Here is a 13,096-nt window from a genome sequence, read left to right on the forward strand (position 1 = left end):
AGCTGCTTTGATGAGAGATCCCCTCTCCACTCATTCGGCCGACCTCCTGGGCCCTCCTACAGATGGGTTTGTTTCAAGGGGCCATATGTGGCACATAAACTTGTGAACCTGCCACGGCCAAAGCAAACCAAGTGTCAAGGCCCCTCCAGCTTCTTAGTGTCTTCTGTTCCGGGGCCACCATCATGTTATGAGAGAAGGTTGTCAGGGTTCTGTCTGGGTGGCCCTCTGACTGCCTGTCAGGGGAGAAGGTCTACCAGTGTCCATGCTCTGGGAAACTCACAGTAAATCCCAGCATCTTGTAGTCCTTGGTATACATGGCTTTGCGTTTTTCAGTCCCACTCCCGGGGACGTTGCTAGGGTCAGACTCTGCATCAAATGCAATCCTCCTCAGTTCAAATATAATGTCTCTTTGAGCCTGGGAGGTGAAATAGACAGTCAGCAGGTGAGTCGGCTAGTCAAGGGAAACAAGGAAAGGAAAGAGTGGGTAGAGCTTTTCCGGGGAGAACTCTGGCCCCGATGGATCTTTGAGGAGGCATCACCTCTAGCATCGCAGGACAGAGATGGGCTTGGCCCAGTCACCCGGCAGAAAGGGATCATGGTGAGGCACAAAGCTGACACAACTAAGCACAGTTCCTGACACACAGCAGGTGCTCAATACACAGGGCGGAACGCACCACATCAAACAGCGCACGATGCCAGCCAGGAAAGCTCTGTCCCACTTAGAACCGACCTGGTCATTGGGGTCCATCTTGGTCATCATCCTTTCTTCCAGAAGGTTAAAGGTCAGGACTTGCAGGACATACAGCTGATGGGCCATCTCGGTTTTGATTGGGCGGTTCCCTCGGATCACATGCTGGAGAGAGCAAAGGCAGGGAGCAGAGGGTTGAACTGATTTTTACTGAAGAGTCACATCCGTGCTGGTGAAAAGACAGTATGCTGGGCAGGGGATAGGGTTTCCTCCCCCACACAGGGAGTTCCAGAAGGGGATGGAATATGAATGGGTCTGATTCAGGCAGAGATGATTCACTGCAGGCCCCAAGGGCACCATCTTTTTTGTGCACGCCCCTGGCCGGGGAAGTAACATTACGATGCGGGAGATCAGCCGCTGGACCTCATTCCAATCGATCCAGACAACAGAGTGTGCGTGAAGAGTCGCTTGCAGAACTGGACAGTACAATTCTTTTGTTTTCCCTTAGAAAAATAAAATGTTTTGGATGGCCTCACCAGGTAGAGAGGTTCCGAAAAGATCATTTTCTTTCAATCATCTCGAGACACCTACACAAAGAAGGGCATCTAACGCTCCTTGTCCGGCCCCCTTCTCTCCTACTGGTGTCCCTCCCCTTCCCTCTGCTCATTCTGGGTATGTCCCCCTCCCCATGTCCCCACACCACATCCCTCTCCTCTCCTCTAACTCTATCCTCCCCACCCACTCAGCTCACCACCTCCTCCCTGATGCCCACCAACCTTAGGTCCTTCTCCACTTCTCACGCTCCATCTCCGTCTTGTTCTACATGCCACAGCCCCCCTCTGTCCTCCGGGCTGACCAACACTGGTTCCCGTCCTGTCTCTTGGTGTCCTGCTCCCTCGCCCGCAGTAGCCTCCTGCTCTCTCCTGCCTGCTCCCTTGCATTCCTTACTCCCTCTGTCTCACTCACCATCTAGAATCCTGTCGTTCTTGGTCTTTTCTTGCCCAAAGGAGACTCTTGCCCAGTTTCCCACACGTAACCGCCCTCTGTGCCCTTCGTGTTCTCTTACTCGGTCTAGCTCGTCTCTAGAGCTGTGTTGTCCAGTATGGTAGCCACTAGCCATATGTGGCCACGTGCATCTAAGTCGGTTAAAATTGATTCAAGTTAAAAGTTCAGGTCCTCAGTCGCACCAGCCACATTTTAAGCTCAGGAGGCACAAGGGCTAGTGGCTACATCCAATGACAGAGTAGAAGTGGAACATATCAGAAAGTTCTGCTGTACTCTAAAATACTTAGCTTTCTAACTCTAGGTCAGCTCTCTCTAGAGCTTGCTCTGGTTCGGGATCAATCTCTTTAGATCTGTGCAGTCCAGTCTGGTAGCCACTAGCCACCTGTGGCTGGTGAACACTTGAAATGTGGCCAGTCCAAATTGAGATGTGCTGTACATGTAAAATGCACACTGGATATCAGAGCCTTAGTATGAACACAGAAAATGTAAAATATCTCATTAACAATCTTCCTATTGATTACATGTTGATATCATAGTATTTTAGATATGCCGGGTTAAATGAATTATATTATTGAAATTCATTTCCCCTATTCCTTTTTTAGTCAACGCTGCTACTAGAACACTTAAATGAAACAAGCGGCTCGCATCATATTTCCACTGGACGGCGCTGCTCTAGACTTCCTCTCCCCACCGGTGCAACTCCATGAGAGCTCTTCCTTTCTCTGTCTCTTTCTTTCCCTAGATCTGCAAGGCCCAATACAGTAGCCACAAGCCACACGTGGGCATTTAAACTGAAACTTTAAAGAACTACAAATTCAGTTCCCCAGCCACGCTAGACACATTTCAAGTGTTCAACAGCCATACGTGGCTTGGGCCACCCTTTCTGCACACACCTCCCCAACTACAGCAGGTTCTAGGGGACAGCTCCGCTCTGCTCACCTCCTCCCTGAGCCCTCTCCTTGGCCTGACCTCTCTCATCAAGCCTCCTCGCCCCTCCCAAGCTTCCTTCTCAAGGTCTGCTCTGCCCCTCCTCCGCCTCCAGTCTCTTCCAGCCCAGGGTCTTCTCTCCGCTTCGGCTGCTTCTGCCCCTCCACCTCACTCTGAGCCTCTTCCTTTCTCTGCGTCCCTCCCTCTGCCACTCTGATTTCTCCCTACCCATCTACCCCTATTCCTCTCTCCTCACCTCTCTCCAGAATTCATAAAACCACTCTGAAGAGAGGTTAAAGTTAATGTGATACTGGTTTCCATTCACTTTAATCCCCGTTTCTCAATCTCAGAGATGTCAGAGTGGGAGGGTAATTCCTTGAGTCATCAATGGCTTAAAGAAGAACAGTGCCAGTCTGAAGTCTTATTTGACTGGCAAGTACCTCGAGGCCTCAGCTCCCTGGCTCAACTCCGTTCAGTCCCGGGACTTAAGTGAGCACGCGTTAACCTTCTCCTAGCAGAACGGTTCAGTCTGAGTCCTGACACCGAACTGTCTTCTATAGTGGATGGAATCTTTGCTTGTTCACCAGGTTTGTCCAGAAATGAGCTGAACTTCTAATCCCATTCAGGTAAATGATAAGCCTCGAAATTCATTAAAGTTCTCTGAGAAGGGCACCCACTCCCACACATGCAGAGGATGGCGCCCAACACAACCGCTCGGACACGGGAGACGAGAATGTGGGGACCTGTGTGGCAGGCAGAGGGCGGAAGCGTCTGGCCAGGTCCTTCCTGCCGGGCTGGCAGCGGGGCTGTGTGACCAGGGAGATGGCCCGCAGGCAGGAGCTCGCTCTGTGAGGTGAAGTCTGGTGGCCTCTGCCTGTTTAGAGCAGCTGATCGCTCCACCTCACAGGTGCCCACGGTTACTTCTTGAATTCTGTCACCTCTGTATCTTGTTTACGGTGAAGGAACCGCCCATGTGAGCAGCGCGCTCACCAAGTGCCAGGCCCCCTGCTAAGCCCTGTGTATATGTATCAGCTCATTTGGGCCTCACATCCAGATGAGCAAACTGAAGCCCACAGGAGTTAAGTGAACCGCTCAAGATGAAAGACTGGTTAAAGGCAGAGAGGGGGCTGCCGACTCCAAAGTTCATGCTCAGAATTAGGAAGCCTTTCACACTTGACTCTCGATTTCTCATTTTGTTCCCTATGCTGTGGTTTCCCAGGTGCACCTGGCTTTGGACAACTGATAAAATGGCCTTTTAACCCAGCTCCTTGACTCTCCTTCCCAGCCCTCACCTCCCACCTCAGCTCTCTCCCCGCCCACATCCCCACTGCAGAACAGGGACTGAGACCTTCCTCCAGATGCCTCCCTCCCCCGCCAACTCCCGCTCTACCCTCCTCCCTCACACACCCCTCAGGAAACACGGATCTTGGAGTGTGACCTTTCTAAAACGCCAGCCTGGTTATTTCACGATCCTGATTAAAGCCTCTCAATTGCTTTTGGGAGAAAGACCTAGGCCCTACTTGATCTGGTCTTTGCTACCTCTCCAGCCTGTCACAAATTCTCACCCCAAGCTCCACCGGACCACACACTCCTCCTAGGTGCCCCCGTTCCCCATGCAGGAACTCCTTTTCTGACTGGTCATCTGGCTTATCCTCAGCCTTCCCTGAAGACCCGCCTCTAAGGGCTCCTGACAACTCTCCTTTGCGGCAGGACTGACGGCTCCTCCTCTGCAATCTCCCAGGCTGGGCATCCCTCCCAGTGCCCCGCACAACTCAGGGTTATGACTGGTGTTAGTTGAGTGAATTCCTCTTCCGTGCCTATTTTAACACATTCCCTCTGGATAAAAGTTTGTGGAGTTGTGAGGCAACAAACAGTGTATCTGGCTAAGTACCTCCTTAGAGGCTCTGCAGTTCCTGGTGGGACAGCCTCCTAGAGACAACCCTGCTTACAGTGGATCAGAAACCGTAAGCTTTCCAGCTTAGGAAGTGTTTAGTACCTATCGGTAAGGTCCCTCTGAGTGCCCATCCCACTCCATAGTGATTTCAGTAATAATGATACAACTATAATAATAGTGATAGTTGTAGCTAATAGTAACAAAACAATAACAGTAACAAAATATAGCTTGTCTGGGAACTTACATTGAGGATTATGGACCGAAGGTGCTTCTGTGCGAATGCGTTGGCCATATCCTATTAAGAAGAAGCAAACATAAGGTAAGGTGGCAGGCATGCAGCTGTGACAACTATCAAGAGGAAGGTGATGTCACAGCTCTGGGGCTTCTTCCCTTAATTTTTTTCCTTTAAAATGAAAAGTGGGCAAATGAAAAAAAATTCACAAACCTTCAAATACGTATTTTATACTCTGAAAAATTCCCATACATTTTCTTTCATGAGTACACATTAATGCAAACAGGGTTTCCTTTCCCAATGGTACAACCAACCGTGTCATCTTCAAAGAGGGACAAAGGCTGCTTCAGGACGAGACACTTGTGTTACAAGGATGCCAGGAGATGGACAACAAGCACAGGCCACAGAGCAGCACGATGGTTCCCAAGCCACATGCACCATCCCGGGCCAGAACCACTGCCAAGGCTGGGAGGGACTCTAATGGAACACTGACTCCAAACCGAGCAAGAGGGCTTGGGCTCCAGCATCCTCCTCCACTGCCCCACCCCCGCCCAGCACCACGCCAGCAGACGGAGCTGGGGTGGGATGTTCTGAAACAGTAGGCGGTCTATGACTCGCTTCTGATCAGTCTAGAGAACAAGGCGTTGGGTGCTTTGGAGTGATTTTTCACAACAGGGTCACCTTCTTTATTTATTTGGTTCAGATTTTGACGGTAACACTTTATTTATTTAGCTCACTCAGGAAATAAAGTATCCTACATTAAGTCAATCTTCCAGGGAATGAAGCTTTAAGGGTCCTCTCAGAACTGTTATTTTGACCATTCTTATGCTAATCTTCTAAAAATATATACACTTCCTGTATTTCTGAAGAGACTACGATGATTATAATAATTTAATCACTGCCAAGGACTTGGCTTCATCAGGAACAAAAAAACACATCAGTTATTATTCTGTGTTGTGACACTGTAATACCCTATGGGGCTTCTGAAATGTGGAGCTATTTTCCCCTAAACAAAATGGTCCCAGATTACTATGCTTTTAATTTTTCTGACAGCTTTTCATAATTCTTCCATCTCTTCCTTCCAATGTCAGCTACCACTTCTTACAATGTTAATTAGTATGACTTCCCTTCCTGAACTGCTGCCTTAATTTAATTTCATAGATAATTCTAAATCAACGGGCCTTAGGGAGCTGTCACACCTCTCCTATGGGGCAATATCCGTGAGTGTTGTCATTTTTCTCAGAGCTGGAAGGCCTTTGTCTCTCGCTTCTAGATTTCTAGCCAAATTCCAATGGCTGACGCTGTCAGGAATATTAAGTTTTACTTTGCGTCCCCTGAGCACACACTGACTGGCAAAGGAGGAAGGTGGACTAGAAACTTCTCTGGTAGCTATGGGAGGCCAACTCACGATTAAATCTTGCTGTCCACAACTCACAAAGTTGGTAACTGACAGTGGTCTGCTGCTGGAATATAAAGGCCTGCAACCAAGGGCTTCTCTGCGGTGCCGGGGGAAGCACTCATCCTTTTTCATATCCTCATAGAGCTGACCTCTTTGAGCTCCCTCTAATCCTCTAAGAAACCCTCCCTCTAAGAAACGAGTATCCAAATTCCCTTCTGTCAACTGTCTAAAGCTTTTCCAATTCCTAGGATCTAGAAAGCGTCCAAAAGGGCATGGATTTACCTTTACTCCTGGCTACAGCAAGCTGGAATGTGATGCATCTGGCATCGTCTAGATGAAAGTCACAGGCTATTTCTGAATCTGATCTTCCTGGCTGAACCACAGACCCATGTGAAGGCAGGTTACAAAGGAGAGACTGGGCCACATTCCCCAGGGCAGGCGTCCCCTTAATCCTTTATGCGACTCTGATCCGTGGTACTTCGCTAAGTGTCCTGACAAATGAGATTTACAGCACACAACCTTTTCCTGTGTCTTGGAGCTCCCTGAACAACTAGATCAGATCATGAGATTCTCACCCAGCTTCAACCTCCCCACCTGGAAAAGAGCGGGGCCCTTTCCATATGGCAGTGCTACTTACAGTGACAGGGAGGTCTAGAGGATTAAGATGCTTGTCCTGCCGGCAGAAAGCAAAAAGCACAGAGAGAAGCAGATGGAGGAATGAGCTTTCAGCTTACATTCAAAACAGGACTAGGGAGGAAGAGATGAACAGAGCCAGCCATCCAAGAAAGACAAGGACAGACAGAACCACAGACGCTCCTGGTCCTCCCACCAGAATCTTCCAGGAACTTGGTACATAATCCCACAGGAATTACAACTTACTGAGCCCACGGTATTGACCGAGAATTACAAAGTCTTGCTTTTGTACATCACTCGGGCTTTGACCAGAGAAATCTAGAACAGTCGTGTTGGAAGGGCTCAGAGCGATCTTTAATCTGGCCCTTGCATTTTACAGAAAGGGAAACGGAGACCCAGGGGGGTTAGAGCACTTGCCCAGCAGTGGCAGGAAAAGTACTCAGCCTCGGACCCTGGCCTCCTAGGTCAGCCCTTGCTCCACTGCCCAGCTGATCCCTGGTTTCCTCACTTGTAAAATATGGCTTTTTCTCATGACATCCTTATGAAGTGAATGGGGCAGATGTTACTCCCACGTTATAGGTGAGGAAACTGGGGTTTAGAGAAGCAGAGCGATTTGCATCATGTCACACAGCTGATTGATAGGGAAGAAAAAAGTTTAGAACCTGGATCAGAGGATCTTTATACGTGAAACTTCAAGGTAAGTCCCTCCACTCTTACTTCCTTAAGCAAGGATTGCGTTTGTTTCTGTCTCCTGGGACCCGGCAGGGAGGCCCAGCGGGTCTCCTCTCCCTGCTCCCTGATCCTCTAACCCAGGGGTATTTGCAGTAAGGCCAAATGAGGCCTGTTGCCTGTTTGTGTCTAGAAGGTCTTATGGAAAGACAGCCACACCCACCTGTCTGCCTACTGTTTGAGGCTGCTTTGGCTACAGCGGCAAGGTTGAATAGTTGCCATGTAGACCACAAGGGCCACCAGGCCAAAAATATTTACTCGTCCTTGAGGGGAAATAGTTTGCAGGCCCCTGCCCTGACCTAGGACCCAGCTGGTTTCCCTCCTAGCTCTTCCCCAGGTCTTCCTTAGCAAAGCCACTCAGACGGGCTCTGGCTGCAGAGGGGCAGGAGGAGGGACTCTTGGGAAAATGACTGGGTGGATAAGTCTTCTCTTGAGAGAGCCCAGATGAAAAGCTTGAAAAGGCCACCACAGACCTGTCGCTTGTCCTCAGGAGCCTTCAGAAAAAGTGCGTTAATCAGTGCAATGGCGTAGGTCTGAATCTCCTGGTTGGAGCTGTGTCAACGGAGAAAGAAGGCAGAGAGAGGTTAGGAGACTGACCAGCAAGACGATCCTTAGAGATGGTTTAAAACAATCACTCGCACACTGTAATCAAAGAATAATCAGAGGCTTAGCCTCAAAAGCTTAAAAGTGGGCAGACTCCCTGACCCAGCAATTCCACTAACAGGAATTTACCCAAAGATAGTCATCAGAGAGCTGTGCATGAGTTACTGGCAAGGTGTTTCATCCAAGTACTATAAAAAAAAGCAAGAACAGTAAATAATGCAAATGTCCACAGTAGCGACTCTGTTCATATATATTCAAATCCTAAGCAGTCATTAAAAATGCTGTTTTAGCATAAAGGTTCTTTGCCTGGGGTTAGGGATGGGCTTAGAGTGTCTGGGAACCCTAGAAATGGTGCAGCCATTATTCCTTGTAGCTGGCTGACTATGTGATATTTTTTTCCAGGGAGGTGAGAGTCCATAACTGTTACTGGATTTTCAAAGGCATATGGGGTGAAAAAAAAAAAAAAAATATATATATATATATATATATATATATACACATTTTTTTTTTTTTTAATGTTTGGCCAGGCCTCACTGCTCGCGGGATCTTAATTCCCCGACCAGGGATCGAACCCGCACCCTTGGCAGTGGAAGCATGGAGTCCTAACCACTAGACTGGCACGGAATTCCTGCACAAGAAGATTTAGAACTACCCTTTCAGAAGGTTCTTTGACATGGAAAATGTTCAGTAACTATTAGTCCATAAAAAAAGTCAAGGCACGCATAGCATGTACAGTAAGATTCCAACTTTCTTAAAAATATGCATAGAAAAAAAACCAAGCGGCACAGTCAATTTACTGTTAACAGTGGTTATGTCTGGAGGGGGGATAATGGGCAAATGATTTCCTTTTTGTGCTTTTCTGTATTTTCAAAGTCTCTGACTATGAGCTTATTTTATTTTAAACAAATAAAATAACTACAACGCTTCTCTGGAATCTTGTAATCCTGGCACTTGACAAGAGCTCTCCACCTGCCACGTCATAAGTGCATTCTGTGGCTCTCTCCAGAGGGGCTGCTGGGTGTCCTGGTTGGCCGGGGGCATCTTGGAGGTCTGGTGGAGGCTACTAATTGTCCCTCAGCCCAGCAGCAGAGGACATGACTTCTGGGGACAGCAATGGGCTGAAAGTGTTCATAGACTGACCCCTAAGAAATGCCACGCTCCTCTATCATCTCTAAGGAGGTAACTGGTTCATTCCCAATTCAGAAACAAAGAAATAGAGGTAACTCTGAGGTCAGGAAAATCAGAACTCTCCACCTGGAACTTACAATGTCCCCCTGACTTCAATCAACCTTTTTGGCTTTTGGGCATGAAAACAGAGGCTGAAGAATTCCTTAGAGAAGTGACAAGGAGAAGTCAGAGCTGTAAATCTCCTTGTGCTTCCTTTTTACTTGGACTAGTGGGAAGGTACAGGCTGAGAGCATAGCTGAGTGAAGACAAGGCTGCTATAATCAACCAAGTCTGGGAGCTCTGGCTTCCCCTGGAACTGGCAGGGCGTTCTGTCAATGTCCCATATGCTGGAAGGGAGCAAGGGTTAGGAAGCAATCAGCAGTGTCCCCATCCTTGTTTTGGGAAGTCCAGTCCCCTTAAATTGTGTGGAATGGTTGAAAGGGAAGTATAAAGAATGGGGAGGAGACAAACAGTGCTCCAAAGGCTTTATCTGTCTTTGGCTTTTGTTTACTATCTGTTAAATGTTTTAGGATGTGATAAGCTTCTTAAAAAACAAACAAAAGCAAAAAACAAAAAAACCTCCTCGATTTATTGAATACCTATCCTGTGCTGGCCCCTATGCTGGACCTTTTATCTTCTTTGATCCTCACAAGTCTGAGAGGTGGGGATGATTAACCTCAGTCTAGAGGCGAGGAAATTTAGGCCAGAAGAGATTAGGTAATTTGCTGAGGGCAGAGACCTAGTTTGCAGTAGATCCTGGATTGGAATTCACATCCTATACAACACTTCTTGCTACCCCCAACAGCATACTGTTAGTTCGGCAAGAGTTCTTTCAACAAATGCTAATTGAGCTTCTACTTAAATCAAAACAAGGGATACAAAAATGATTGGCCCCTGTTCCCAGAGAGCTCAAAGTTTAAAATGGGAGGCAGATAATAAAAATACAGTATTTTATATAAATATGATTATCATAGGTACAAACAGAAACTATTTGGCCCACAGAGGAGAAAGCATCTAATTCTGTCTGGTACCATGGTGGTACAGGAAGATTGGGAAAAACTTCACATTATCCTGAGAGGCAAGGAGAGTTACAGAGGATTTCAGGCGGGAGCATGACATGACCAGGTGTGAATTTCGGGAGGAATTCTGGCAGTAGTGTGGAAGAGGTGATGAGTGAATGAACAAGCAGATCAGCATCTCACAGTACAAGCAAAGCAGTAGGTTTGGAAGACTTAAACAGGGTAAGAGGGGAGAAGAGAATAGGCAGGGAAGGGAGGCTGGGGCAGGGTCTCTACTTACACCTGGAGGTGAGAGATGAGCTGTCCCACAGTGATTTCCTCTGCGATCTTCTGGTACAGACTCTGGCTGTTCAAGACCATGCTCTCCAGGATGGCCAGGGACCTCTGCAGGATTGACACGTCCACCATGGGCTGGCTCACGTACCCTGCGATCTAAAGCCAGAGAGGGCAAGTCAGTTAGGAAGCTCAGGGCCCGAGAGAGCTGAAGGCTTAGGTTTCGGACGCCCGCCGCCCCCAGACTCTCCTCTTAGGTGTGCTGCCCACATTTGGACAGTTGTCCCCAGGTGGACGATGGTATCTGCTATGTTGGCCAATGTGCCAGGGAGTCCCTAGGCATGGATAACTCAATTTCAAATTACAGCATCCACTCAACTATGTTTCGTTAAACCTAAGGGCTTAATCTTTTGTTTTCAAAATAAGGGTTCAGGCATGAAAAAGCCGAGGGTAAAAAGCAGAGGGTTTTACTGATGCTGGGATCTCATTTGCTCTTGATGTACTGTACTCCGGACATACATTTTGTCCCTATACACACGCAGAACAGCAGACTGGGGGACATAGAAAGGACCTCAAAGTCTTATAATCTAATCCCTTTTCTCAATCTCCATTATAACATCTTTGACACATGGTCATTTCACTTGTGCCTAAGTATCTCCAGCACTGGGAAGTTCTCAATGTCCCAAGCCAATGACAGGTGTAATTCTAGGTCAGCAGATATAGCACTCATTGGTTTTAGTTCAGTTTTCTGAGGTGATACTGCCCCTTCTTCTAGAAGAAAGGAGGATAAAACTAGAAGTATCTTCTCCCCCCGCACTGAGTTCATCTGACAATCAAACAGTCTACCTTGCAGATTTGTAAACAGAAGGCAGATAAATAAATAGAAGGCAAATGAAATGAACGTTTTTTTTTGTTTGTTTGTTTTTTTTATCCAAAGAGGAGGCAGTGCTCAGGAAGCAGGTCAGAAGACTTAGGGATGGTATTGGCTGGCTGGCTGGCTGGCTGCACGCTATCCCGAGTCTCACTGACGATCCAATTCCACTTTGGCCATAATCAGTTCCGGGAGTCCAGTTCCATCTTCTCAGTGCAGGCCCTGCCAGTGTAACAAAGTACACCTTCCAGGAGCCACAGGAAGGCCGGAGCCTGAGGATGAAAAACCTGGCCTCGGGGATAGAACGCCGACCCTCGCTGGAGCAGCTGTGTTGCCCGCACCTCCCCTCAAGCCTAGAGAACAACTGGCGACGGAGGGAGGAAAGACGGGACGTTGGAGGCCTCACCTGCTTAATGAAGGTGATTGAAACCATGTCCCAGGAGACAATGCCATGGTCCATGAGCTCTAAGAAGGCAGTCAGGGTGAATGCCAGCATCTCACTGTAGCTGAGACATGTGCAAAACACACACAAAACAATACAAAGATTCAGAACTGGGGAGCACAGGTGTGAAGGCAGCCACAATAGGGACGGATTTCAACGTAAGCACCACCTGAGAAATCAGCAAACGCCACTGTGAGCCAGCGCCTGGCACACACCTAAGCTAGGTGTGGAGCAGATTATTCCCTGGAATCACCAAAGGAAAGGCTTCTGGGTTTGGCCTTGTCAAATCCCAGCACTTGGTGGGGTACCCAAGGGAGCTTATGTCCCAGGTTCACTTTTAGGCTGGGAGGCGGCAGAGCACAGGAGAAAGAGGATGAACTCTGGCCATGGGTTCAACTACCTACTAACTGTGCAAATTTTATCTGTTCAAACTTCTATTTCTTTCTCTGTGAAACTGAGCTCCTCTCACAGCGTTAACCTCAGGGCGTTGTGGTGAGGGCAGGGTGACAGTGCATGCGAAACCCTACCACAGAGCTGACAGAGAATGAGGGCTGAAATGTTTTCTCCCCTCTGTCTCTGCTCTGTATACACGCCAACCTTTATACATCTGTACAGTGCTCTATAATTTACAAACTATATTTCCATTTGCAAAGCATGTTCTGACCCATTCTCATCCACAGTACTCCTCATGACAATATGGCAAGGGAGGTATCACCTCCACTTTAAAGAGGAGACGAAGGCCAGTCCAACCCCGCACTCCCGGGAGACTGCGGAACGTCCGGGTCAGTGCTGATGGCAGCCAAAGGCTTCGAGATTTCCGTGCAGCCGGAGAATCCAAGACTTAAAACAAATACCCAAGACTAGCTGCTCGGTTTGGCTAAAAATTTCAGTAGCTGATCCATCAACTCAAAGGTTTCTGACTCCCTCTCTGCCAGCTTAGGTTCTGTGGGCTTAGAAGACAAAGTAAACATCTGTTTACTCACTGCTGATAAAGGCCTGGCAGTTTCCTGCCACGTTCACCTTGGCACTGGAGTACCACAAAGCCACTTGCAGTGTGTTGCAAAGTTCCGGACGCCCCCCTGCCCCCGTGAAAATGGGTGACAGGGAGACAGCGGATGGGTGGGGATACGCCCCGGTAAACACAGAGGAGGGCCCTTGCATGTCTCTGTATAAGGAGCCTGTGTGTGGAGTGGGGAGGTGACTGGAGAGGGAGG

The 13,096-nt window shown here is 48.2% G+C and overlaps 1 protein-coding gene across 4 annotated transcripts in view; it reads right to left on the bottom strand.

Annotated features, from left to right (window-relative positions):
* ELMO2 (engulfment and cell motility 2) overlaps positions 1-13,096 on the bottom strand; it is a 38,441-nt gene that overhangs the window by 8,567 nt on the left and 16,778 nt on the right. For all 4 annotated transcript variants that reach the window (XM_022565034.2, XM_089896993.1, XM_089896992.1 and 1 more), the window contains 6 exons: positions 11,847-11,946; positions 10,577-10,728; positions 7,981-8,059; positions 4,759-4,809; positions 731-853; positions 281-415 (listed from right to left, as the gene is read on the bottom strand). In XM_022565034.2, coding sequence (XP_022420742.1) covers positions 281-415; positions 731-853; positions 4,759-4,809; positions 7,981-8,059; positions 10,577-10,728; positions 11,847-11,946 — 640 coding nt within the window. The remainder of the gene's footprint in view (positions 1-280; positions 416-730; positions 854-4,758; positions 4,810-7,980; positions 8,060-10,576; positions 10,729-11,846; positions 11,947-13,096) is intronic.

Source organism: Delphinapterus leucas, chromosome 15 (assembly GCF_059928025.1).
Source record: "Delphinapterus leucas isolate spDelLeu-1000000601 "Yukka" chromosome 15, BTC_Dleu_Yukka2, whole genome shotgun sequence".
In the NCBI taxonomy this organism is placed as follows: Eukaryota; Metazoa; Chordata; class Mammalia; order Artiodactyla; family Monodontidae; genus Delphinapterus; species Delphinapterus leucas.